This window comes from Alternaria dauci, chromosome 8, assembly GCF_042100115.1.
Source record: "Alternaria dauci strain A2016 chromosome 8, whole genome shotgun sequence".
In the NCBI taxonomy this organism is placed as follows: Eukaryota; Fungi; Ascomycota; class Dothideomycetes; order Pleosporales; family Pleosporaceae; genus Alternaria; species Alternaria dauci.
Genome location: NC_091279.1, coordinates 148673 through 176253, shown reverse-complemented (window position 1 = coordinate 176253; position 27581 = coordinate 148673). Strand labels below are relative to the sequence as shown.

The 27581-nt window shown below is 46.0% G+C and overlaps 6 protein-coding genes across 6 annotated transcripts; 3 read left to right on the top strand and 3 right to left on the bottom strand.

Moving 5' to 3' along the window:
• Window positions 1-95: 95 nt before the first annotated feature.
• ACET3X_007988 (uncharacterized protein) lies at window positions 96-1392 on the bottom strand (the record flags this gene model as incomplete). Its single annotated transcript, XM_069454251.1, has 3 exons — window positions 96-216; window positions 280-1123; window positions 1176-1392. 3 exons carry the CDS (start codon window positions 1390-1392, stop codon window positions 96-98), a joined length of 1182 nt encoding a protein of 393 aa, XP_069303590.1.
• Window positions 1393-1749: 357 nt separating this feature from the next.
• ACET3X_007987 (uncharacterized protein) lies at window positions 1750-3792 on the top strand (the record flags this gene model as incomplete). Its single annotated transcript, XM_069454240.1, has 3 exons — window positions 1750-1861; window positions 1915-3587; window positions 3655-3792. 3 exons carry the CDS (start codon window positions 1750-1752, stop codon window positions 3790-3792), a joined length of 1923 nt encoding a protein of 640 aa, XP_069303589.1.
• Window positions 3793-4481: 689 nt separating this feature from the next.
• On the bottom strand, window positions 4482-7548 carry ACET3X_007986 (uncharacterized protein; the record flags this gene model as incomplete). Its single annotated transcript, XM_069454229.1, has 3 exons — window positions 4482-4633; window positions 4691-7328; window positions 7387-7548. The coding sequence occupies 3 exons, from the start codon at window positions 7546-7548 to the stop codon at window positions 4482-4484; spliced, it is 2952 nt and encodes a 983-aa protein (XP_069303588.1).
• An 823-nt stretch (window positions 7549-8371) lies between these two features.
• ACET3X_007985 (uncharacterized protein) lies at window positions 8372-11022 on the bottom strand (the record flags this gene model as incomplete). The annotated part of the gene is made up of 2 exons (XM_069454218.1): window positions 8372-10560; window positions 10611-11022. 2 exons carry the CDS (start codon window positions 11020-11022, stop codon window positions 8372-8374), a joined length of 2601 nt encoding a protein of 866 aa, XP_069303587.1.
• Window positions 11023-11633: 611 nt separating this feature from the next.
• On the top strand, window positions 11634-13427 carry ACET3X_007984 (uncharacterized protein; the record flags this gene model as incomplete). Its single annotated transcript, XM_069454207.1, has 1 exon — window positions 11634-13427. One exon carries the CDS (start codon window positions 11634-11636, stop codon window positions 13425-13427), a length of 1794 nt encoding a protein of 597 aa, XP_069303586.1.
• A 1785-nt stretch (window positions 13428-15212) lies between these two features.
• ACET3X_007983 (uncharacterized protein) lies at window positions 15213-18165 on the top strand (the record flags this gene model as incomplete). The annotated part of the gene is made up of 4 exons (XM_069455003.1): window positions 15213-15217; window positions 15386-17336; window positions 17403-17573; window positions 17623-18165. 4 exons carry the CDS (start codon window positions 15213-15215, stop codon window positions 18163-18165), a joined length of 2670 nt encoding a protein of 889 aa, XP_069303585.1.
• Window positions 18166-27581: the final 9416 nt, after the last annotated feature.

The window sequence follows — 27581 nt, the reverse complement described above, 5'->3', positions numbered from 1 at the left end:
ATGTCAGCCTCTTTCCTTACGATGATATTGTTCATAATGTCCATGGCTCAAGTCTGTGAATTATCATCATCATCAATCGGATCTAGACTACAGCACTACAGCTTCTGGTAGTCCAGCTTGCCCTCGAGCTTCTTCGACTCTGCCATCTTCCGCACTGCCTTGTTGAAGTCGTCCTGGTTGATCGAGTCTCGGTAGTCTTTGATGGCAAAGAGACCACTATGACAGGTTAGCCATGATACGGTAATAATCACACGGGGAGGGAAAAGCAAGAATACGCACGCTTCTGTGACCACGTTGCGCAGATCGGCACCGTTCATACCATCGCTCATCTTCACAATGCTCTCAAAGTCAATCTCGCCATCCGTCACCACGCTGCCAGAGTGGATCTTGAGAATCTCCAGACGTCCCACCTCGTTGGGCAAGGGGATTTCGAGCTTGCGGTCCAGACGTCCAGCGCGGAGAAGAGCTGGGTCGAGTGTGTCTGGTCGGTTTGTCGCCATGATGATCTTGGTCTGTCCGAGGTAGTCGAAGCCATCCAGCTGGTTGAGCAGCTCCATCAGAGTCCGCTGAATCTCACGATCTGCCGACGTTCCCTCGGAGAAGCGTCGTCCACCGATGGCGTCGATTTCGTCCATGAAGATGATGCAGGGCTCGTGCTCCTTTGCGTAGCCAAACATTTCGCGGATCAGACGCGCAGACTCTCCAATGTACTTGTCGACAATAGCCGAGCTGACCACCTTGAGGAAGTTTGTCTCGAGACTGCTCGCCACGGCACGTGCCAGTAGTGTCTTGCCAGTGCCCGGCGGACCGTAGAGCAGCACGCCCTTTGGCGGCTTGATGCCTACTCGCAGGAACAGCTCTGGGTTCTTGAGCGGCAGTTCAATCACCTCACGGAGCTCCCGGATCTGCTCGTTGAGACCACCGATGCCGCCAAAGCTAACCTGGCCCGGGTCTTCGAGCGACATGTTGTAGACGAGGGGATCGACTTCGCGGGGGAGCATGCGCATTATGGTAAGCGTCGTCATATCGAGAGCCACACGTGTGCCTTGCTTGAGCTTGGCCTTGTCGACCTTTGACCGGCATCCGACGACGTAACGGGGCCCTGACGAGGCCTTGACAATGACTGCGGGGACGTTAGCGTGGCGCGTATCGAGGGCATGCAGATGGCCACGTACATCGCTCCTCGTCCAGCTGCTTCAGCACCTCTCCTATTATCTGGCCGACGCTCTGCAGCGCCTTGATGTTGTCCTCTGATACGTCAAAGTCGTGCTGGAGGCCTTTGATCTCCAGTCTCAGTGCCTTGAGCTTGGCCTCCCATTCTCTCGACTCAAGCAGCTTGGACTTGTAGGCTTCGAGGGCGTGTTCGCGCTCCTGGTCGCCGCTTCCGCTCATGGTGGGGTTGTGCGGTGGACGTGAGTGTAGCTGTGGAAGTGGTTGTGATGGTGCGGGAGGCGGTAATGGCAAGGCGGCCGGGTCTGGTGCGGAGACAAGGTGGAAGTGTACCGGTGAGCGCAGTCAGTGATGGCAGGTTCTCAGCCTTGAGCCGGGTCAAACGTGGGGGAGCGCGGAAATGTTGGGGTTTGTGGTGATGGCGATGGCTGGTGTTGTTGCGGAGTGCGGGAGAGGGTCCGAGAAAGTGAGAGTAGGTGAGCGAGCGCGTCGTTGGAAGCTCCGACCGTGCATCAGCATCATCGAGCCTGCGACCGCCCGGTCCGCCCACGAACAAACTCACTGCCCATCTTCGCCATCATGGACGCCACCGGACCCCCGTCGCCGACCAAGGTGAAGCGCTCGCGTGCTGACATGGAGGCTGACGGCGCCGTCTCTGCGCGAGAAGCTGCGGCCCAGGTCCAAAAAGACGGTATTGCCAATCCGCACCTCACGCGCGCAAACCTTCTAACACACACACTCCAGACGATACCTCCTCCTCCGATGACGATGACTTTGGACCCGCCCTCCCATCCTCGGCGCCCAAGAGGAAAAAGCGCAAACTGCCGTATGAGAAGCTCTATGTCGCGGCTCTGCCTGGCGCAACCCGCTACTCCAAGTCCCTCATGCACCGCGAGCAACTGTGCTTTGCCACTTTGACGCCCCACACCGACTTCCTCATAACGAGCTCCGTCGATGGCGTCGTCAAGTTTTGGAAAAAGGACTTTGGCGGCATAGAGTTTGTCAAGGAGTTCAGGGCGCACAATGGCGACATCAAGTCTGTCAGCGTGAGCGCCGACGGCCGTAGTTTTGCCACTGCAGGCGCCGACAAGACGATCAAGATCTTCGACGTCGTCACGTTCGATCTCCTCGCCATGCTGACCGTCGAGTATACCCCTAGGGCGGTTTGCTGGGTACATGGGCGAGGCGCAAGTTTTCCTCAGCTCGCCGTCAGCTCTGAAGAGAATAGTTGGATCCGCATATACGATGGGAGGGGAGAGAATGCCGAGCCGCTGCAAACGCTCAAGAGCGTGCACAGGGCCTCGGTCAGCATAATGGCATACAACAATGAATTCGACTGTGTCGTGAGCGTCGATCAAGGGGGCATGATCGAGTACTGGAGACCGAATGGAAACTATGAAAAGCCAGACAATGTGTGGTCGCTCAAGAGCTCCACCAACTTGTTCGAGTTTAAAAAGTCAAAATGCGTGCCCTCGTCGCTTACCATATCCCCTACCGGGAAGCAGTTTGCGACTCTTTCCTTTCCGGATCGCAAGGTCCGCGTCTTCGATTTTGCAACGGGCAAACTCCATCGCACGTACGATGAATCAATCGAGACTATCACGAGCATGCAACAGGCCGGTACCGCTGTCCAGCACCTAGAGGACATGGAGTTTGGCCGACGCATAGCCGTCGAGAGAGAGCTTGACCAGCCTGCTACAAGGGGCCGCATGAATGTCATATTCGACGAAACAAGCAACTTCATCCTATACGGCAGCATGTACGGTGTCAAAGTCATCAACACGCTGACCAACAAGCTCGTGAAGCTGTACGGCCAAGAAGAGTCCATCCGACCGCTGTGGCTGTGCCTCTACCAAGGCCAACCAGAGAAAAAGGGCGTTGTGACAGTCGAAATGGCAGCAAGCGAGAACCCACTCCTGCAGGAAGCCGAGGCCAGAGACGCTATGCTCGTCTCTACCGGTTCTGGCAAAGTCCGCTTCTACATGTACACCAACGATGGCAGCGCCGCAAAGTCGACGCGCGATGTCCAAAACGAAAAACCACGCGCCGCCGGCGCCAACAAACAAAAAACGGACAAGGCACTCGCAGCAACGGGCACAACGGCTACACTACACACTACCTACGGCGACATTACCATTCGTCTCTTTCCCGACGCCGCGCCAAAGGCTGTAGAGAATTTCGTCACGCACGCACGCAACAACTACTACAACAACGTCATCTTCCACCGCGTCATTCGCAAATTCATGATTCAAACCGGAGACCCGCTTGGCGACGGCACGGGCGGAGAAAGTATCTGGGGCAAGGAGTTTGCAGACGAGTTTTCAAATCTGAAGCACGACAAGCCGTATACGGTGAGCATGGCGAATGCTGGACCGAATTCAAACGGGAGTCAGTTCTTCATTACAACGGAAAAGACTGTAAGTTCTTGTCTCTCTTTTAATCACGCACTGATGATGCGGCACGCTAACTACGACGCATTTGTAGCCCTGGCTCGACAACAAACACACCATCTTCGGACGGGCGATTGCGGGAATGGACGTCATTCACAAGATTGAGAATACAAAGGTTTACAAGGAGAAACCAGAGGAGGACATTAAGATTATCAGCATCTCCGTCTCTTGACATGGCGAGTGACAAGACTATGAACTTGATAATCGAGCACTAGGAGCAGTGACTCTGTTCCTTGTGAAGTAGGGGGAAACCCACTTGCTGAAGAGCTTTGATACCTAATCGCAAAAACAAGGAGTGCAGTGCAAGTATAGTGGCACTGAACCAAACAATCAACATGCTACATATAATATCAGGTTCACGGTCTTCATACATTAACTCATATTCATTCCTCTGCTATCGATATACTACGCAGCTTTCCATACGTGTTTGTTTGCCCCAAGGGCCGGTCTAAGGATGATGAAAACGCAACAACTGCTCTCCTCAACAACGACTCAAGCCATCATTCTGTGACCACGACCAAACACCGCCCTCCCCCCCTCCAAAAAAAAGAAAAGCCATGCGCCTAAACCAGGACACCCTATGCAATTCAAAACAACGCCAGAACAGTAAAATGATGGACCTGCACGTCATCGCTACCCAAGATTCCTGGTATCATATGCGAATGGATGCATGCGAGTGCGCCAAAAGAAAGAAACAGTCCTTGATGAGGCGCCATTGTCCCCAACTAGGCAGGAAAGAAACCCAAATCAAACCCATAGTAGTAGACCAGAGTGGCGTACGGACCATCCTATTCCCAGACGCCAATAAAATGTAATCTTGTGTCGCAAACGTGTAGCGTTCATTCTGTGCTTATGCGCATCTCACTTTGCCGCAGCAGCACCACCTGGAGACGGCGAGCTGCGACCAACAGAGTGGGGTGTAGGCGCACTAGTAATTGAGGTGCGCTTCTGAGTCCTGAGCACATCAAGTTTCTTCTTTAGCGCTCGCTGGCGGCTTCTCATCTGCTCGAGAACTATTGTGATGGGGTTAGCTGCGTACCTTCCTTGGACGACACTGTAGCGGTACTTACGCTTTTGAATCGAGCGTCGATCTTCACCATCGAGACCATTGATTTCCTCAGCCTCGGCCTTGTCGTTGGGCGAATCCTCCTCTTCTTCCAAGACGGCTTGAAGCATTGTGATGGCAGTCCAGTAATTAATGTCGCAGTCGGCCAAGTTGTGTCCAGTAAGCTCGTCAATGGCTGCCTGGCGGCTCATCTCCAGCGATCGGTCGTACAAGAGCTTTTCTGCCGTAACGCCAGTTGTAAGCATAATGTTCTCAGCAGAACCGACCGCAGTCGTAGAGCCAGATGCCGCCGACTGATTCTGAGGATGACTGGGATGGTCTGCTGGTAGCTGCTGCTGTGCCTGCTTGAGCTTGCGTGCAACAATCTCAGATTTGACGCAGCACTCGTTGAATCGGTCGCGCATCCACGAGACTACTTGGCCAAGCTTTGCGTTAGTTCGGCTTGCTCCGTCAGGGCCGCTACTACGGCGAGTTCGGTTCCAGTAACTACCGGTCAAGTCCATGGCCTTGTTGAGCATTGCCAACGTTTTCACAAAAAGCACTAGCGCTTCTTCCGAGATGATGAGGACAGTATCGGGCGTCAATTCGTCGTCGTCGTCATCCTCATCGTCGATTACATCGCTACTGGGCTTGCGAGCAACCCCAGTAGAGCCAATACCTAGGGCTGGGTCGCTTGGTGCAACCGGGACGAGCTGGCTGTATTTGACTTCGGCGAAGCCGTAAACAACATGGCTGAGCTGCGCAAGATCCTCAATCCTCTTAACCGTACTAGTGTCTTCGTCCTTGCCCACCACTTTGCCTCCATCGCCAACCAGCAACATGCTGCTTTGCGCGGTGGGATAAGCAGGAAATGCGGAATAGCCCTGCGGAGGAGATACACCCTTCATGACAGGTGGTGACAGACCAAGCCCTCGAATGTTGACCATGTTCATGGCCTTGGACAGGGCAGAAGTAGCGGTTTCGAAACTTGGACGATATTGTCGCCGGCTGTATGAAGCCGTGCGTTGGTGCGTAATGGTCGGTTTTTGTTGGATCTGGATAGCCTTCGAAGGGACTGCGCCAGTGGTCGATGTTGGGGAACCTTGTGTTGTCGAACGTCGCTTCATCGCGGCATCTCTGTAAACGGGACGATCTCGCTGTGTTTGCGGGCTATTGGCAATCTCGTCTGCGAGTGCATCAATTTCCACGCGACGCTTCTCTACAAATACAAAGCCCTCGTCGAGCGCGTTATCTTGTGCGGCTCGTTCTGCCGCTTCTTTCAGTACGTTAGCTTCTGCTCTCTGTGGAATCCGCTCGCGGTCAAAGTGCTCCTTGAGGCCGGTAGGTGTCGACGCTTGCTCATCGCGAGAGTATTTGCGCCTGTGGCTGATAGTAGTGGCTGTGGAAGGCTGATCTTGCAGTGTTACAGTACGTCCTGGTGCGGTTGCAGCATTGGTAAGGGTGGGGCGGCGGTGTTCGCGAGACATGGCACGTTCGTCGCCAGGGTCGACCGGGGCGTTGTTGGCTCTTCGTGCCGAAAGGTGCTGTGGCGGAGTGCTGGAAAAGTTACCAGAAACGGGTCTGGAGCTCGGCCGTGAAGGCGGTGTTGTGCCAGGGGCTGTCATCCTGTCTCTGGGCAATGACGAGTACGGACTATCAGTAGGCCTTGGATCCATCTCAACATGGGCTTTTTGTGTTCGCTTGGGCGGCTCGATTGGCGGGTCTAGTACAGAGGTTTGCATACGTTCAGAAGCTTGCATGGAGCCTGGAAGGTCTTCGTCCACCATGTCTGGAATTTCATCACGGATGACCGGGTCTGAGAAGAAATGCTCATAAGACATGCGCTCAGTTGGCTTTCGCTTCAAGAGTGCGCGGATGAGAGTCTTCATTGCCCTGCTGCTGACGAGACCTTCTGGGAACCGGACCTGATCCTTGCGCTCTTCGATCTTGCGTAGCAACTCTACATGGTTGTTCGCCCTGAACGGCGGTCGAGCACACATCATTTCGAAGAGAACGGTGCCCACGGACCAGAGATCAGCCTTTGCATCATACTTTTCGTATCGCAGAATCTCTGGTGCCATGTAGAGGGGCGAGCCGCACAGGGTTTCGGCCAGCGAGGTAGTCGGCAGAATCCTAGCGAAGCCGAAATCAGCAATCTTGAGCATGGGCAGCGAGGCGATGCCAGTAGCGGGGATCAAGGAGTTTGCGCTGGCGGCCAGAGGCATGCGTTCCAGAGTCCCACTCTGCGAATAAAATATGGACGACGGATTGAGGAGCAGGTTCTGAGGCTTCAGATCACGGTGGATGTAGTTCTTGGACCGCAGGAACTCGAGGGCGCTCGCCATCTGCTTGGCGAAATGGCGTACGACGACCTCATGGAGGCCGCCCACGGCTGGGTTGGGATACTTTTCTATCATGCGCTGCGTCTGCGGGTGGTTTACGAGATCGGAGCGCTTCTTGATAAAGGCTGATAGGTCGCCGAGTTCACAAAATTCCATGATGATGTGCATGCGAGACGGCGTCTCGTGGCAGTCGATGAGCGACACAATGTGTGGGTGGTGCAGACTGCGCAAGATTGTGATTTCCGAAACGAGGTTGTCTTTGAGCTTCTTGTTCAGCTTGTTCATGTTGACCGACTTGATGGCGACCGACTGCCGCTTCTCCTGTACAGGGACGCAGTTAGTACTCGATGCATGTGTGAGCCCGAGGGCGGCAACGTACAATGTGGATGCCACGATAGACTTCGGCGAAGCTGCCTTTGCCAATGTGATGCAAGCGCTTGAACTTGCCGATAATCTGCTCCGAGCCCGTGGCAGCGGGGGACGACGTCGACGGCGACGCACCCGACCGCCGTGGGGCGTGTGGATTTGGAGGTGAGGCCATGGTGGGCGGCGCAGGCTGAGCAGCCGGGCCCAGATGTTGCTGCTGAGGTCTGTGCAGCGAGTCGTCAGCTACCAGCGAAGATGCGGATAGAGCGTGGCCGTGAGGGCGTTGGACATGGGCTGTCGTCGTCGTCGTCGGCGTCGGCGTCGGGCTATCGATAGTGCTGGGAGATGGTCGTGGTGGTGAACGCGACGGCGGCAACGAGGATGCAAGCGCGATGAGCAAATGGGCGAGGAATACGTGAGACTAGATGGAAGAAAACAGAGCGGAAGAACGAGGTTAAGAGAGTAGGGGGAGCGAAAGCATGCACCAGGATAGCAGGATAGCAGGATAGCAGGATAGCAGGTAGTGGTCAGTAGGCGGTAGTCTGAGGCGCGCGGGACGTCCATGGCCGCACGTGCCGATAACGCGTGCTCGCCGCTGGCTTGGAGCCTGAGGACCTGCCTACCTACCTTGCAACCATCCCACTACAAGTGGAAACTATCAACCAGAATCCCTTCAATTTCCTTCCGGTAGGTTCCTGCACATAGTCATTAGTTCCGGTAGATTTTGCATGTCGTGTTCCGTGGCTGCGATGGATGGGTCGCAGAGGGTAGATGGCGCATGGGGCATCTCGCTGGCCCATAGCCCCTCATTTGGCCGCCGACGTGACCTGCACCAGCATTCCTCCGTCTCGCGTCTCGCCCATCTCTGACGTAATTGTCTCAAGGCTGTAGATGCAAGTCATGCTCCCCTGCGCAAATGGCCAGGTGAACGGCGTTTTAGTATACCAGACTATCTACTGCGTACCTGCATCGCGCCTGGATGTGGCCGACTCCGTTGCCTACAGCCTGACACCCCTCACAAGAGCCCATAGTATGACTGGCACTATCACATTGTCGTTCCCGCCTGTGAGCACCGCCTCGTTGAGGCTTGCACCCATCGCACAGAGACCCGCCTTGCCGACCATGAGCAATGCGTCTTGCGCCCGCTCGCCCGTCGTCTTCTGCTCTGCCTGGCCGCCTGCCCACCCAACCTGAAGCCAGACTCTGCTCCCAACGAGCCCTGCCGACACTGCCACTGCGAATGCCAAGGAGCCCTCGAGTGACTTTCCACCGGCCCATGGCCATTTCCGCCGCCCGTAGCGGCGGCCGATGAGAGATGCCGCGGCGTCGCCCATGCCAACACATACCACCCCTGCTACCATACTCACATCTCGGTCTTTGACATTCCAGCCTTGCCATGGCTCGTCACCAGCACGTTGTACGCCTGCGAGCGATAGCCAAAGCGGTATCGCACAGCCTATCAGGAGAAAGATGTGTGATACTACCACTGGGCCCCGGAGATCGCGACCGTCTACGTACGGCGTGAGGAACCTAGCAATGGGTTTGGACAGTGGTGGTAGTTGCGAGGCGCGAATCAGATCCAGAAGAAGAAACATCGCAAGCACCAACGCAAGAGCCAGTGCGACAAAACAAGGATCAATAAAAATGGTTGGAAGCAGCATCGCGACCATGGTGCCATGGAACACTTTTCTGCGCGTATCGACTTCTGCGACCGCGGAAAGCGAAAAGACTGCAACGAGGCCAGCAACGATGGTTCCGGCACAGTACAAGCACAGCAAGAGACGTGTGTTCGCTTCGCCCACGACGAAGAAACGGACATGTTCTGCAAGTGACAAATGCTGTGCAGATTCGAGCATGTCGTCAGGGTCCAGTCTCGTTGGCAGTGGAACCCACCAGTCCAGGTTCCATTGGAACACTTCCCATCGCACGCGCGGTACGTTGCCGAAAAGGTAACTGACGGCCCATCCAAACGGTTCGTGGTGGTGGAGAGCATGTTCGCCGATATAATAGCGAATTGGTCCAAGTATCAGAGCGATGACAATCACATAGAAGTATCCTGCGTACAACCACTTCCTCATGGTGGCTTCGGTTGGCGTGAGTGACAGATAGGACTGCACGATCGATCTCGATCGTTTTCGATTCGAGTACTGATGTTTTGATGTATGGTCTTCAGCGACGAGCACAGGAAGGGTGTTCCTACGTTGACGTCCGCTGCTGTGGTCGGTCTTTTCGCTAGCATTCGACTGCTGGAAGCCCGTGTTTGTCGCTTCAGCGGCAGGTCGCGGCTCATGGCTGTCCATGAATAGTCTGCTGTGTTTCACAGAATCCAGAATGTTGACTTTCAAGCTCTTGGTCTTGTGGAGAGCGTGCTCGAATGTAGCATCTTCTTCGTCAGCATCACTATCACTCGCATTTCTCAAGGAACCACTCCCGCCGCGATTGGAATTGGAACCCAGACTGTGGTTCAGGATCTGCAGGAAACTCTGTCGCGCGCGGATGACTTGGCCAGCACGCCGAAGCCTCCATCGCGGAATGCGTGCAAGCGCAACACCCCACTTCAGAATTTTGCCGCAGAGCAAGAAAACACCTAGCCCGCCTAGCCACAGCAAGACAGTGAGTATGATTGCTTGGGGGGTTTCCGAGAACAACAAAAGGTTGATGAGGCCGATTGACAGCAAATGCAGCTCTGCTGGTAAAAGGCTCGTCGTAGTGAGATAGTACAATGGCGGCAGTAGCGCCTGGTGCAGAGGAAACAACGTCACCAGAAGTTCTGGGTCTAAGCCTTGTTCAGGCGGAGGTAACTTGAGCTTGTATGGTGTCTGCGCAAACAGCCGAGAGGGTATATCGGTATTCTCAGCAGCGATCAGGGGCATGATGGATATCAGCCAGTGCAGAGGAGAGTAGCCCAAGGTAGCGTTTCTGAATGGAACAAGCCTGGCTGGTAGAGCGGCTAGTCCAAGCAACATGTTGGGTAGAAGGGGCTTTGACGATGAGGCAAACAGGGAGATTGCAACCAGGACAGGCAATATTGGGGGGTAGAGGATAGTGGCTGGATCGAAGGCGGCTGGCAGATGTATTTGACGGCCAAGCCGGAGCTGAGAGTGATTTCTCCATGAGTAGTACAGAAGCCGAAGCGGATATAGTCCCAAAACGCCCGCTATGACAGCAAAGTGTGTCAACAACTCTACTAGACACAGGTCAGCATACTTCAGCGCATGTGGGGGGAGACGGACTGACCTCTGTGCCATGCCAGCAGTCTGTCCCAGCAGTCGCAACCGCGGACAGTGAGGACGGCGATGCCCGCGAGCAACGCAGTCTCGGTCGTTCTCCTGACCAGCTCGTTGCGCCGCCGGTGGAGGTACCGCTGCCTGGCCGCCCTCGCTTCGTCGTCACTATGGTACGCATCCCCCTTGCGTCTTGTCTTGGTGGTGCGAGCAAAGTAGCCCTCGGAGAGTTTCCTCCCCTCGTCGTCAATTTGCGTGGGGGTGAGGAGGGGACTTGGCCACGCCTCTGTTCCCGAGGCCTGCGCCTCACGAAGGCCCTTGTGCGGTCGCAGAGGCGGAGCAGGGAGTGCCTTGACAAGGCTGCAGCCCTCGTCGTCGGCCTCGGTGCCGCTTTCGCTTGGTGATTGTGACGGCGGTTTCCTCATGGTGTTGTGTAGAGGGCGCGGCGGGGTTTGCGATTGCGTGTGCGAGTGCAGGGAAACGTCGTGCGCCGGGCCTGGCGACTGTCTCCGTAGCTGATCTCTATGATGCAAGTATGGGTGGGGCGAACGGCGGAACTGGAGTTGTTCAACGTCGTCGGGCGCGGGCGTGTCTATGGGCGAGTCTGGCGGTGCCGTCTCTTGTGCCATAATGCCCATCGCTCTGTTGTTCGAGCCTACACGACGACGGGGAAGTCGCGCGACGCAGTTTCAATGCACGCACATTCAAGTCTGCAAGGCGACAGCGGCCGTGGGTCGGCAGCAGTCGTTGAGCTGTATTTGTTAGCGAGCCGCCCTGTCAATTGTATGTGTGATGCAATGCAATGGGACGGGATGCGAAGGATGTTGAGACAAGACACGATGGCGTGTTAAAATGGCGCCGGACTCAGCACATGTCGTATCGAAGCCCGCCATGCTCACATGTGAAGACGGCTTACGCATGGCAGACGCGAACCCATGCATGACGGAGCTCTTGGCGCTAGGGTCCGCAAAAAGTTTCCTAGCCTCTGGCCATAGAATCTCTTCCGCGCAGGTCAAACGGCAACGGAACCGCAACCATGTCGTCTTCTTTCTTCACAACTCCGGCCTCGCAAAAGAAACGGAAGCGCAGCGAAGTCGCAGCCAGCGCCCCCAAACGTCGCAATACCGACGCGCATGCTCGCCGCTCCCAGCGAGAAGAGTCCATCAGCGGCAGCGACATTTCCGACGGCGAGGGCGCACCTACTTTCGACGACAACGACGACGACGACGCAGACGACGGCTCTACCACCTCTGAAGATGAGAACGAGACTGCGGCGGAAAAGCGCCTCAGGCTGGCAGAGCGCTACCTCGAAAACATTCGCAACGAGGTCGAGGAGGACGTGGGCTTCGACGCCGAGCAGATTGACAAGGACCTCATTGCCGAGCGACTAAAGGAAGACGTTGCAGAAGGCAAGGGCAAGATTTACAGGTCAATTGCCGCCGAGCTTGACTTTGAGCATGCCTCGCATGCGGCTGGCTATTCGGGCCTGCAAAAGGCCACGACAGGATGTGCCGTCAAGCTGCCGTATGCCTGGACCATCAGCAAAGACCTCGTCGTCGAAAAGTGGGAAATCGCCGACCCAAAGTCGTATGCGCCTGACGCCAGCCGACCGTCCAACTTGACGCCGCGCACCACACCAAAGAGGCTCCTCTGGCGCAAGGGAAACAAGAACAAAAAGGGCGACCGCGCCTTTTTGGGCCACACGGGCGAGATTGTTTCCATCGCCGTCTCCGACTCGGGAAAGTACCTGGCCACTGGCGACAAGCATGCTCGCCTCATCATCTGGGACGCCGACACCCTTACGCCCCGTCACCTCTTCACCCGCCATCGCGACGCCGTCCTCTCTCTGTCCTTCCGCAGGGGCACCGAACAACTCTTCTCTGGCGGCGCGGATCGAGCTGTCATTGTCTGGAGTGCGCCAGAGTCTGCATACATTGAGACGCTTGTCGGACACCAGGACGCTGTCGTTGGTGTCGCAGGCGGCCTGGAGCTCAACCAGGAGACTTGCGTCAGTGTTGGCGCACGAGACCGCACCGCTCGCTTGTGGAGAGTCGTCGAGGAAAACCAGCTCGTGTTCCACGGAGGCGGTACGGCCAGACAAAAGGGCCTAGACAAATTGCGCAAAGGTCGATTTGGAAAGAACGTTGATGCAGACGAAAAATTGGAGGAACAAGCCAACGGTGGAATTGACGACAACGACGACGACGATCCGCCTATTGCATACGCTGAAGGTTCCATTGATTGCGTGGGTCTTCTCGACGCCGGCTTGTTCGTCACAGCATCTGACAATGGTGCACTGTCGCTATGGTCTGTCAACCGGAAAAAGCCCCTCTTCATATACCCCCTCGCACACGGCCGCGACCCACCGCTCTCGCCCGAGCAAATGTCAGCCAAGGACGACGCCGCAACATCAGTAAAGCCTGGTCCCCGGCTACCACGATGGGTGACTGCCCTCACTACTGTCCCTTTTGCCGATCTCATCCTCACAGCGAGTTGGGACGGCTGGATACGCGCGTGGAAGATCGCAGCGGACAAGAAAAGCATCGAGCCAGTGGGTAAAGTAGGGCGCGTACCGATCAGGGACGATGAGTCCGTGGTCAATGGCGATGCCATCCTCATACGGGGTATCGTCAACGGCCTTGCAGTGCAAGAAAGGGGAGATAGAGGCAGGGACGGGCTGTGCATTGTAGCTGCCGTGGGCAAAGAGCCTAGATTGGCTCGATGGATGTCTGGCAAGGTCAAGAACGGCATTCATGTCTTTGAGGTGTCTAGGAAAAGCTTGGCCAATGGTACAGCAGACGAAGAGGAAGAAGACAACGAGGAAGCATAGACGAAAAGCATCTTGCATTGCCAGGCGTTTGTGGATGCATACTCGATACCAATCTGATTACGCATTTGGTGCCGGACCTTGCTGTCGGCCTCTTAATTCTAATCGGACATGTTTTCCTTTCTCCTAGCCCCTATATGGTTTGCATGCCTGTAGCGTCATCGGGAAGCGTATCCGTGTTTCTTGTTAGACGCCTTGCCCTCGCGATCCTGTTGCCGCATGTGAATGGTGAGCGGCTCAAATATAACAAGTCAACGGGTAATACAACCACAGATACTCAGAGGACCGACTGTGTGTTCGACATCGACTGCGAATGTTTGTGCGACAACATGTCATGGCCAGAGGCAGAGGTGATGTGCGAATACCCCCTATGCATCAAGGTGTTTTTGTGGTGAGATTGAGAATGGCATGTGATTGCCTCAGCCATGCACTGTACGTATACAATTCGACTGATGGAGTTACGATCGAGGCATGCCGAATTTCATTTTCAACGACTTGTGCCCCTAGCGCGAGTTCTTTCCTAGAGATATAGGTATTATTCTGCGATACAGTTCTACCAAAAGAGTAATCGTGTGTAACATGAGGTCACGGATGGCAGTAGACTGATGCGAAGACAAGAACGTTCTGATGTTTACAGTTCCATAGGTTCCTACCGTGTGGTATAGTTGTAAGCGAAAAAGGTTTGCCTTGTTCCCTTGAACGACGTGGATCTAGTATGCAGCTAAGATAGGCGAACGGCACGCACCGGCCAATGTCGAGAACCCGCTCTACACGTTGGCCGTTGCCGGTGTTCTGTGTTGGACTGGTGGACGGGTGAATACTCGACGTGGTTCACACAGCATACTGTCTTCGTACATGAGTGCCCTGAGAGAAATCAAACACAGCTTGTTGCTCAAGCACCCTCGGTCGACGGTGACGTTGTTGTCGAATAAGCAAACAGTCGTCGCTACTCGTGACTACACGTGTCCGACACCCGACTGTGCCCTCGTTGGGCTGCATGGAGCCGCATCGTTTGGGCTGCTAAGCGGTCAGTGAGGCCGCTGAGTTGGAACCACGTAGCCGACTAGACAAAGGATGGATGACCCGCAGCAATGCCAGTATTATGGCAGGATGATGGGGTGAATTTAATAGCAATGGCAATGGGCACTGCAGATGGGAGCAGAGTAGAGCGGCTTCCACATCACATTGCAGAGATACCATTACTGTCGTCACTATCAAGCATATCTGCTATTGCTTCAGCCAGACTATGTCCGAGCCAGCACAATCGTTTCCTGCGTACTATTGTCTGGATTGGAGGGTTGGGCGCCGGCCTTGAAACACGAATTCCTACTATATCGATTTGACGTTAGAGACAAGACCGAAGCACGACACGACAGGACACGACACAGCCGCCTAGAGTTGCGACTAAATCGTCTCGGCTGCCCCGTTGGCGCTTTCTTTGCTCTCTTGCCCTCCCCAAGACGTCGCCCGACTGTCCCGCCTGACCACAACCTGCCAGCCGCACGCAGCCTCTGCCGTCATTTTTTTCTGGGGGGAAGTTATCTACCAATACGCCACTCGTTGTTGTAGGGTACTGTTTTTGTGCCAAGGCAGCCTTGGAACGGCAAGGCATCTCCTGCCCCGCGTTCTCCTAACATCTTCTCGCGCCCGCACCTGTGCTCCACCTCCCATCGCCCCATCGCCCACACGGACGGCATCGCTCCTTGCTCGCGCACCTCGGAACCCTGGACTCGGCCATTCTCTAGCAGAAGGGGGCTCGAGTGCGGTTCCGTCAGCACCACCAGCCTCATGCCGTTAGTCATAGCCCATCTCCCCCATCATCGTCGCGCCATGCCCCATGCTGCGTCGCGGCGCTCCGCTGTCAAGTCGCGCGCAACACACAGCACCGCGCCGTCGAGCGTCTCCATCTCTCCTCCCCAGCGCCGCTATCACGTCAAGGGCGACACTAACGTGGCCATCAGACTCCGGAAGGGAATCACAGTCAACGACCACACAGGCGCCTTCGAGGACGAAGACGACTTTACCGACGAGGACTCGGCCGGCATCCAGGTAGTCTCGGCCAGCGAGGACGAGTACAGCACCTCGGAAGCCACAGACGACGAAGACGACGAGGAAGACGACGACGAGGAAGACGACGACGAAGAAGACGACGACGACGACGACGACGAAGAAGAAGAAGAGGGAGACGAGGACGAAGGCTCGTGGGACTACATCGAGGACGAAATCAACCCCTCCGACTCGGCCTCGCGTCCACGGGTCGTCAAGCACCACTCTGCCCCGCAGCACGCCGTCTCACATCACGCTGTTGCACGCCACGCTATCCCTCCATCTGCCATAGCCCCTCCACGAGGACCACGCCCAAAGGCCTCGCACCGAGATCGAGCCTCTTCGCGTCACGCAGCACCTGTTCCGGATCCGCCCTCACGCCACGAGAGCCATAGTCGTAGCCGCAGCCGCAGCAAACTGGAGCGCACACGCAGGCCGAGGCGGCCAAGGCCCCAGTCCGTCCACCACCAGGACGCTCTCGAGGTCGAGGACGACGACTACCCCTACGGAGCCCCTGCTCGCCCTGGCCATCCTCCCGGCCATCCCAGTGCTGGCTGGGGCCACATACCCCAAAATGCTCCGAATGGCTACGCGCCCAGCTTGATGTCGGATCCACGCTACCAGTACAGCGGCTTTCCAGGCGGCGCACAGTCGCCTGCAGGCCAGCTGGTGCCTTTTGGCCACGAAGCACAACACTCGGCCTATGCTCAGAACCCCTTTGCTCCCAACGGCCAGAATCCTTTTACTCAAGGTCCTCCTTCTGCTGGCGACCCACGCGGCGGCTACTTTCCCGATTACCAGGACCCGCGCCATCAAGATCCGCGCCATCAAGATCCCCGTCACCAGGATCCCCGTCAAGCACGCAGGGGACATCGTAACTCCATGCCGCCGGCGCCTCCAGGGGACATGATGCCCTATTCGCCAATGGGCTACTATCCACCGTACGGTGCTCCGCCCTATGGTGGCATGCCACCGCACATGTATCCCTACGGACATCCAGAGCATCACTCCCCACCCCCACAACACCCACCCTCGCACCCACCCTCGCGCCCATCCTCGAAACGTCCTACCCCGAAGCCCCAGCATCAGCCTGAAGAAGATCATCATGCTCCCACTACACCAGCGCCACCTCCAGCTCCAGCTCCCGCTCCGCCCCCGCCCCCGCCCCCGCCTCAGCCGGCCCAAATCCCTGCTGACCAGATGCAACTGCAGCCGCTGCAGCAGTCGATGCAACAACAGCAGTTGCAACAGCAACTTATACAACAACAACAACTCATGCAGCAGCCGATGCAACAGCAACTCATGCAACAAATGCACCCCATGGCTATGATGGCCTCGCCCCCGCCCCCACCCCCGCCTCCGCAACCCGCGCAGCCCGACCCAAAGGAGGAGGGCATGCTCTCCAAGCTTGAGAAGCTCTTGCTGGGCAAGGAGGAAGAAGAGAGAAAGGCGGCCGAGAAGGCGAGAAGAGACGCTGAACTAGCCAAGTTTGATCGCCTCGAAAGCTTACTCATCGCCCAACAAGAGGCTAAAATAGAGAAGGAAAGGGCTAAGAAAGAGGCTGCGGAGAAGGCTGCTCAAGAAGCTGCTGAGGCGAAGAAAAGGGGCGACGAAGACAAGCTCGCCAAGCTCGAGAGCCTCATTCTCGCCCAGAAAGACGAACAACTCAAGCGTGAGGCGGCCGCAGACGCGGCTCGAGCGGCCGACAAGGCAGCTGCAGACGCAGAGGCAACCAAGATTGCAGAAGAAAAGAAAGCCGCTGCCGAAAAAGCCAAGCTGATGGTCGAAGCCGCGCAAAAGGCACGCGAAGAAGCAGAGAAGAAAGCCGCCACAGAGGCTGAGGAGATCAAGAAGGCCCATGAAAAGGCACGCGAAGAAGCTGAAAAGAAAGCTGCCGCAGAAGCGGATGAGATGAAGAAGGCCCATGAAAAGGCTTTGGCAGAAGCCAAAGCTGCTGCGGAGGAGTTGGAGAAAGGAAAGAAGGCCGCCGAAGAAGAGGCCGCGAAGCTGAAGCCATCCGACGCTCCAAAGGCCCCGATCAAGTTCAAGGATGCTGTTGGTCGCAAGTTCAGCTTCCCATGGGCTCTGTGCAAGACATGGAAGGCAAGTCCTCTGGATCACAAATTCTTATTCTCCGCTAACATTCCCCTAGGGCATGGAAGAACTAATCAAGCAAGCTTTTCTGCATGTTGATGTGATTGGCCCTCACGTGCATGAAGGCCACTACGACCTCGTTGGACCCGATGGCGAGATCATCCTCCCCCAGGTCTGGGAGACCATGATTCAACCAGACTGGGCCATTACTATGCATATGTGGCCAATGCCCGAGCCACCTCCACCACCGCCACCTGAACCGCCCAAAGAGGCGTTTCCTCCACCGCCACCGCCTCCACCGGATGCGCAAATGTTCATGTCAAGCCACCTTCCGCTGAAAGGAAAGGGCAAGAGGGACAAGAGCAGGAAGCGTGATTCCCTCCCTCAGGCACACATCGTACAAGTACCTCCCCCTCCTCCCCCTGGTATGGGCGCTCCTTTACCCCCACCACCGCCCCCTGGACCACCTGCCGGTGGTTCCCCTCCTGCAGTTGTCGTTATGCCTAGTGGTGGTGGTAACTCTGGAAGTTCTCGCAAGAAGCCTGCGCCATCACCTTTCTTCAGATGGGCTGCTGGTACCGCTGTTAGGAAGAAGAAATAGGCTTGTTCGCAGAGGAACCGGAAGAGGTCGACTGGATCCTCTAGGTCTGCCTGCAGAATTCAGCGTCGGTGATCCTACTAGACTCGTTCACTTTATGGGTACCCATGGCCCGTCCACGCTGCCGCTCTTCTTCGGTCGGCCGCTTAAGCGCCGTCTTTTCCAAGCTTCTTTTCTTCGCGAGATATATACCTGGTGCTGTTGCGGAGTGGCATACGCGCGCACTTTTGATCTTTTGTCATTTGTTTATTCCCGGATTCGAGGCTTTTTGTTTTCGGGATTTACAAAGGAAAAGTTCAGATACCATAGTCGTTTTAGCGTCGTACGTTGCGTATCGCGTGTCGCCTTTGGCCTCTGGACTACCTCCCCCCCCCCCCCCCTTCTTCTGCCTTTGGCGTCTGAGTTAGCGCTCGGTTGTAGTTTTGAACTATATACCTGCTGCTGCAGCAATAGTTACTATACGCGTGGATAGCAGATTCGTAGGACAATTGTGTAGTTGTTAGATCAATTAGAGTGAACAACAATACAAGTAACATGTTTTATAAGCGAGCTAGTAACCTAAGTAAGTTAGTAATACTAAACTAGCGCACTATCTACGTATGGTAATTATATAATATCTTAACTATAACTAAGCTAAAAGATATATACTAAAGTAGATATATAGCTTACTATCTTTAATATAAAAGTATAATATACTTAAAGCCTTAATTAAGTTATAATAATATATAATATACTTAAAAGTAAGCTTATTAAATAACACGCTAGAAAGTATATATAATATAACTATAAAGTAAACTTAAAGCGCCTAATAAAACTAGAAGAGGAGGCTATAGTCTAGAGGGTTCTTAAGTAGTCTACTTAAGGTATTACGCCCTTAAGGTCTATTATATAAGAAATAGTAGATAGACTCCTCTACTTATAGGGTAGTAACCCTATTAGTAAGAACTAGGTTAATAACTTTATTAAGTAGACTCCTAAGCTCTAGAAGCGCTAGAGCTAACTATATAACTATTAGTAAGCTACCTATAAGGATCCTACAGCTATCTAGCGCTAGTTTAACTTAATATAGGAGATAAAACTAAAATAGGGGATTATAGATAGTAATATCTATAACTTTAATAAGACTAGGTTTATAATAGGTAAGATTTTATTATAGATAGTAATTACTAGCTTAGAAATAGCTAGAAGAAAGAAGATAATCTAGCTAGGTAACTATAAGTAGGTTACTATTATCTAAGGCGTTAGGGCTATAGGTTACCTACTCCTACCCTTTATTATCTTTATAGGTAGTATACTTATTAACGTCTAGTTTAAAGACCTACTACGTAATTAGATCCTTAAAGTAAGCCCTAATAGCTAGATAAATAATTAGCTTACTCTTACCTAGTTAGAGTACTTTAATAAGTATATAAAGTTAAGCGCTATAGGTACGCACTAGCTACTTATAGTTAATAGGTATAAGAGCTATACCTTACTTAAATTCTAGGATTATTATAAGGAGAAGAATATTATCCTTTACTATATACCTCTATATTTATTACACCTACTATAGCCTCTTAATATTAGTTACTTTATACTATTAAAGTATAAGTATAGTAACTAAATCTTATCTTTAGTATATAACTATATTACTTTTATTAGTAAAGAATCCTTCCTCTAAGTATTTAAGCTAGCTTTTAAATAGTCTTTAATAGTAAAAAATATTAAGATAGGCTTTAGAGGTACTAGACTAATCTTATATAACTAAGAAGCTATTTTATTAAAGCTTAATATAAGGTTATAGATATTAGGCTTACCTAATAATATATACTATCCTATTCTATAATTAGTAATTTATTAATTATATATACCTTTTTAGTTATATAGTATAGTAGTATAGGGCTATATTCTAATAAAAGACTCTAGTACTATTATTATTAATATAAGGTATATAAAAGGTACAGATACTATATAATATATATAAGATTAAGGTATAAGCTATGCTTATTTAATAAAGGATATAAAACTATTATAGGTCCTCTATAAGCTTATTAGATAAAAAGATTAGGTAGCTAAGTAAAGGCGTATAGTAGATTATATATAATATAGTATTATTATAGGAGGGATAGGTATATATATAAAATATAATTAATAAGCTTATAAAGTATTAGTTAAGAAAATATAAGTATATTTAGATAGAGGAGACCTTAATAGTTAGAGAAGTATAAGATATAATTACTAAGAGGGTAGATAGGGAGTATAATACTAGTAAAGGGCCTATAGGTAAGGTATATAGCGTAAGGTACTATAGATATTATAGTAAAAAAGGATATAACTCCTATATCTATAAGGTAGAAATAGATAATACTAAGGATAGTAATAAGTCTAAAGAATAAATTAGTTTACTAACATTCTTAATAAGTATATTACGTGTTATAAGATAGTTATATATAGGTAGTATACTAGTTTAGCGTTACTAACTTACCTAGGTTACTAACTTACTTATAAAATATATTTTACTTTATTAATAGTAATAGTTTCTTATATAGTAAAGCTATATATATTTATAAGTATATCTACTATTCTTTTAAATAATTATAGTTAGTAATCTAGATAAGTAGCTAGCTTAGTAAAAATATATTTATATATCCCTATCTATTAGTATTACTATACTAGTATAGAGTATACTATATTTACTCCTTAGTATCTAATCTATTAGTTTACTTTATATATAGTAGTTAACTATAAATCTTTATTATTAACTATATATTAAATAGTAATATTATAAAAAGTCTTCTTAAATAGTATTTTATTTTAAATAAAGAAGTTTAATACTCTTTTCTTTTATACTTATAACTTATAAGTATTTATTCCTTATAGTATCTTAAGGTTAATAAAGAACTATATATAAGATAGAAATATAGTTTTTTAATAATACTAAAATATATAACTTATATATAATAGTAGATATATATCCTTATAAAGGATTATACTTTAGCTTTACACTACTTAAAGTTTAGGACTTTAGTTTTAACCTATCTATTATTAAACTATATATAGCTATATATAGTAAAAATAGGTATTTAGGAAATATACCTTTACTATAATTTATTATAGTATCTTTTAATAGTATTGTGCTTACGTCTTTTACTAGCATGTTTATTATTTAAATACTTTAGTTTTACTCTTATATAGTAGCTAGTTTAAACTCTTCTCTACTTTCTTCTAGTTAAGATACTATTTATCTATACTTACTTTATATTATTATATAAGGGTTTACTATACTTCTATAAGCTTAGTCTATACTAAAGTAAGATAGATATTAGTAATAGTCTATAAGGTAGTGTATAGAATAATTAAGTAGAAAAGAGTTATTATTATAACTAAGAGAATAATAATATTATTTTTATAAATAATAGAATAACTAGTATAGTAGAAAAACTAAAGGAAGTATAAGTAATTAAAAAGCTATTAGGCTTAGGGATAGTATAGGAAAAAGAGGCCCTATAGAAACTAGCTAAATAGTATTTAGCTGTAAAAAAACTAACTATTATATATATACTCTTTTAAATATTTTAATGTCTACCTACTTTATTTAGTACTTATTCTTAATAGAGACTTAGTAATAAAATATTTTACTATATATAATAACTAATTATAACTTAAACCTATAGCCTTAGCCTTAAGAAAGCTATAAGTATTCACTAAGTATAAAAATCTATTTTAAGGCTTTATAAGGTATTTAGTCTTATAGCTTTAGATAGTAAGAAAGATTAAGATAAATATAGAATAGAATAAGTAAGAAATAATAAGAGAATAGTAATAGTATATAGGAACCTAAAGAATCTTTAGTAATAAGAAAGGTTAAAGACTAAAGAATATAAAAAAGTAAGAATATAGAAAGACCCCTAAAAGTAAAAAAAAATATAATAGAGGTATAGAGTTACTAAAGGTACTAGGATTATAACTAGAAGATAGTAGTACTATATAAGGTAGTATAATATATAAGGAGTATAGTCTAAGATTATAAACCTTTAGATAACTATATAGATAAAGAATATAATAAAGTATATAAAGATAGACTAAATAGAGTATATAGCTAAGAATAATAGTATTAATACTTACAGAATACTACTAATAAGAAAAATAATAATAATAAGTAGTTAGATTAATAAACTAAAGATAACTAACTAAGATAATATCTTAGGATATATAAAGTAAAGGGTAATTACTTTATTAGTAAAAGATACTGAGATATATAAGTAACTAACTAAGTAAACCTAAATACTACTCTATATAGTACTTATACTCTTGATTATAGTACTTACTATATTAATTATATATATTATATAGTTAAGTAAGAACTAAGTAAGGTCTAAGCTAAGTAAAAGACTAAGATCTATTATAGAATACTTATCTAAGCTAAACTAGAATACTAATTAGTTATTCCTATTAGCTAGACTAAAGTAATTAGAATTATTACTTTATAGTATAACTTTACTAGAAGGCTTAATTACTATAAAAGCTACTTTAAGTAGCTCTACTACCTAGGAGAATATTACTAGTTAATTTAGTTATAGTAATATAGTAAAGATCCTTTAGATAATAGCATTATCTCTCTAGAATATAAATAGCTAAAATCTAATAGTTATAACTTAGCTCCTACCCTACCTAGCTAGAACTATACTAGTATTTAGTAGAACTAATATTATAGTCTTTCTAGAGTAATTTAAAGATATATCTTAATATTATATATTTACTAATAAGGCTATAATTAACTACCTTTTAGTGAATTATAAATATAAATAATAGATTATTATCTTATCCCTAAACACCTATACTAGTATATATATTAATAAATTATAAGATAACTTCTAAAGTATACTCTAAAAGCTTTTTAGAACTAATAATAAAAGTTAATAAAAGGTATAGTTAGAGTACTTTAAGTACTAGCTTATTTAATATTAAGTATAATCTAATCTAAATATTAAAGAATACTTATAAAATTTTTAGATTTAATCTAAATAATATATTAAGGTATCTACTATTAATAAAGACTACTATAGATTATACCTAGTTAATAAATTACCCTTTAGATATACTACTAAGGTTCTTAAGAAGTTTTTACTTAGAATTAATAACCTAAAGGCGTTTAGCTATAAAAAGATTAGTAACTACCTTACTACTTAACTAGAACTTAAAAAAAAAGCTTATATACTTAATTTCTCTAAAGCTATTAAGGAAAATACTTTAGAAGTAAACTTTATACTATCTTAGCTAATAACTACTTAAATAGTCTAGCTAGTAAACTATATACTAGTAGCTACTTATACCTAAATAATCTAGCCTTAAAAGCTAAGTATCTTATTATAAGATAATTTACTTAAGTATTAATTAATATAGTTACCCCCTAAAAAGGCCTTAACTAATATAGAAGTAGATAACTTTATTAATAAAATACTTAATCTAAAGATTAATTATACTAGTATAGAGCTAGAAGTATAGAAGTTATAGTAAACCTATTATAAAACTAAGCTTATAAGTAACTATATAGTTTATATAAAAGTAGAAAAGAGAACTAATAAAAAGTTAAACTAATTCCTTACTTATATAAACTATAACCTTAGGGGCTTACTACTACTAAGTTAATAAAATCCTTAATAATATATTAGCTATTAATAAAAAGGTTATTAGATTTATAATAATTAATTATATACTACTAATACCTAAGGTTACTAGAACTAAGATACCTAGTATAGTTAGGGTAAGAACTAAGTATAGTCCTATAATATAGTAATAAACTACTAGGTATATAATAAACCTAGCTATTATAAAAATAATTATCCTATACTATAAGTATTTATAGTTGGCCTCGGCCTTTGCAGACTTTTTTTTTGTTGTTGTTACAGCACGTTTGGAGACTTTTTTTGAGATGAAGCGCTAACTAGGTGACCGCGGGCTTATGCCCATGTTCAGCACCGCTGGCACGCACGTGGTGTGTCACAAACGCCGGACACTGAAGACATGTGATAGTAGCGGCAGTTATGCGCCTTCGCAACACATTGCAATCGTATCGCCAGCCAATGCTGGCGATCCCCGTTGGGCCTACCAAGGTTCGATGGGTGTCTTTTTTCGGTTGCCTTCAGCAAATTTTTTCGACTTTGGTTTTCGCGCACAGACGTCGGAGCTTCACCACCATGAAACGCCGATCGGTCCAGCGTTCGAATCGCGTTGTTACTTCATCTTTTTTATCGACTTTTGTGACCGATAAGCAGAGGGATAGCTGCTTTTCACTTTTTTGAAGTTTTATTTTGATGATACCCCCCCACTTGCAGAAAACAAAAAATCATAAGTATTTATAGATAAGGGTTAGGTATACCTTAATAAATAATTTATACTCTAGTAAGGTATAGAAGAAAACTTAAAAAGTAAAGTACTTAATCTTAGCTAATAGCTCTAAGCTAAGAACCTTTTAGCCTAGATTAAGAGGAGGTAGCTTAAATAAAATATTAACTTACTAACTATTACTATACTATTTAAGGAAAAACCCCCTATAGTAATAGTAAAGAATAATACTATCTTAGTATAGCTAATCCTAGACTCTACTAAAAGCCTTTAAGAAGATAAAGTAAACTAATACTAAAGATTATCTAGTATCTTTACTAAAGATAAGCTAGACTTTAGACTATAGCTAACTACCCTTAGTAAATATACTAATAATATAGTTACTTCTACTATAATAATATATATAATAGTAGAATAGAAATCCTACTTTAGCTATAATAAGTTTAAAATATAAAAGCTAATATAGAAAGTAATACTATAAAGACTAAGTAATAAGTATATTCTATACCTAAAAGGTTATAAGAGCTAATATAAATACCTTTTAAGTAATAGGAATATTAATAAGGATAGGATAGTATAGTTTAAAAAAACTAATAATTTAATAAACTAAGATACTAATATTAATAACTATTAGGAAGAGGTAGTAGATAGTAAAAGAGATAATAATAACTAAGTACTATAAAATAAGAAGATTATAAATAAGTTAAAGCCTAATATATAATTAGTTATTAAGAGTATCTTAAATATAATAATACCTCTTTAGATTAGTACTATTCTAGGTAATATACTAAAAGTATATAAAAGTTTTTTTAATATAATTTATATATTAAAGGAGCTACACTTATTTAAAATTAACTTAATAGTTAAAAAGGACTATTAAATATAAGACCTACCTAAGCGCTATTAAGGAAGTAATATTAATATACTCTACTTAGTAAATACTCCCCTTAACTACGTCTTAGTAGAATCTTAGGAAGGCTAGGTTATTAACTACTAAGGTATTAAAGTAGAGTACTAGGTAGACCTAGAGATTAACTATATCTAAGAAAATATCATTACTAGTACTAAGCCTAATAATATAGAAGAGGATAACTATAACTATTTAAAAGATAATTAAAAGCTATATAATAAGGTAATAGGTATTAAATACCTCTAATAAGACTACCTAAAAGTATTAATTAATATTTAAGGTAATTTATTTCTTATACTACTTAATTTAAGAGTAAAGCTTAATATAATTAAGAGAGAATTAGCTAAGAAAGCTATACTACTTATAACCTTATTCTTAGGAAGTATAAGGGCTACTTAGATAGTTACTACTAAAAGTAGTATAGTAAACTTTATAAGGATTATCTAGAGAGTTCTTGTTATTATAAGATAAGTTATAGTCTAAATAAGTTTCTTTATAGTAGAAGCCTATACTAATCTTATTATATTAGGTAATATATTTTTAATAAATACTAGGGTAAAGATTAAGTATATAACTAATAGGCTAATATACTTAGCTTTAGCCTTTATAGACTTTTTTTATTATTATAGTACGTTTAGAGACTTTTTTTAAGATAAAGCGCTAACTAGGTAACTATAGGCTTATATAAGCCTATATTTAATACTACTAGTACGTCTATAGTATATTATAAACGCTAGATACTAAAGATATATAATAGTGTTATACGCCTACTAGGGATAAGACGTAACCTTCTAATATATATACTATTTTCTACTATCCTCTACTATTTCTACCCTCTATAGTTACCCTCTATAGCTACCCTCTATAGCTACCCTCTATAGTTACTCCTACTCCTACTTCTACCCCTACTATATCTCTTCCTTATAATACCTATATTACTACTAACTATAACTTATAAAGCCTTTTACTACCTTTATAGTTATAGTTATAGCCTTATTTAAACGCTATCTATAATACTATTACTACTAGATAATTAACTTTAGCTAGAGGAATACTAGTAGTATAGTTATCTACGCCTTATTTTACTCTCCCTATAGTATACGTTTAAACTCCCTCTCTATAACACCTAGATCCCTCTCCTTAACTACCTTATTAACGTCTAGGATTTATTAGTGTAGCTACTTCTTAGTCTCTTTACTAACGCCTAAGGTTACTATAGCTAAGTAGCTATACTTAATAAGCTTAATAAGGTAACGCGTATTAGTATATATAATAAATATTAACTTAAACCCCTTCCTCCTTAAGAGTATTATTATAGTCTCCTTTACCCTCTCCTCTATTATAATATAGCTAACCTTAGTCTCTCTTATAAGGTCCTTATTAGGTTTAGTATAGTAAAAGTACTAAAGGACCTTAGGTTTACGCTCCTCTAACTCCTAGAAGACTTTTAGGGGTAGTTTACTAATATATATAATACTTAGATCTTTTATATTATTAAATAGTATAAGTAGGACCTCCCCTACTAGGGTGTAATTATTCTTATAGTATAATATATTAAGGATTATAGTATTTATATATAGTATAAAATAATAGTATATAGTATTAAAGCTTATAAGTTAGTATTAGTATAAAGGTTAGAAGTAGCTAGGTTTTTATATAACCTCCTCTTAGTTATAGTAAATATACTATATCCTCTCTCCCCTTTATAATATATTATAATTATATTACTAGCTAATAGCTAGTAATCCCTATTATACCCTCCTAAGGTTTAATAGGTGTCTTTTTTTAGTTACCTTTAGTAAATATTTTTAACTTTAGTTTTCGCGTATAGATATTAGAGCTTTACTACTATAAAACGCTAATGAGTCCTATATTTAAACCGCGTTATTACTTTATTATTTTTATTAACTTTTACGACTAATAAGTAGAGTGATAGCTACTTTTTAATTTTTTTAAAGTTATATTTTAATGATACCCCTATACTTGCAGAAAACAAAAAATTATAAGCTAATATACTATTATATCTTTAGTTTTAATAGTTAATATAATACTAGGTTTATATATACTAAGAGTAATTAACTATCTAAACTTAACCTCTATACTAAACCTATCTTAAGAAAAGAAATAAGAGTAAAGAGACTAGTACTCTACTTTATGAATATACTAAAAGGCTAGAAAGTAAAGT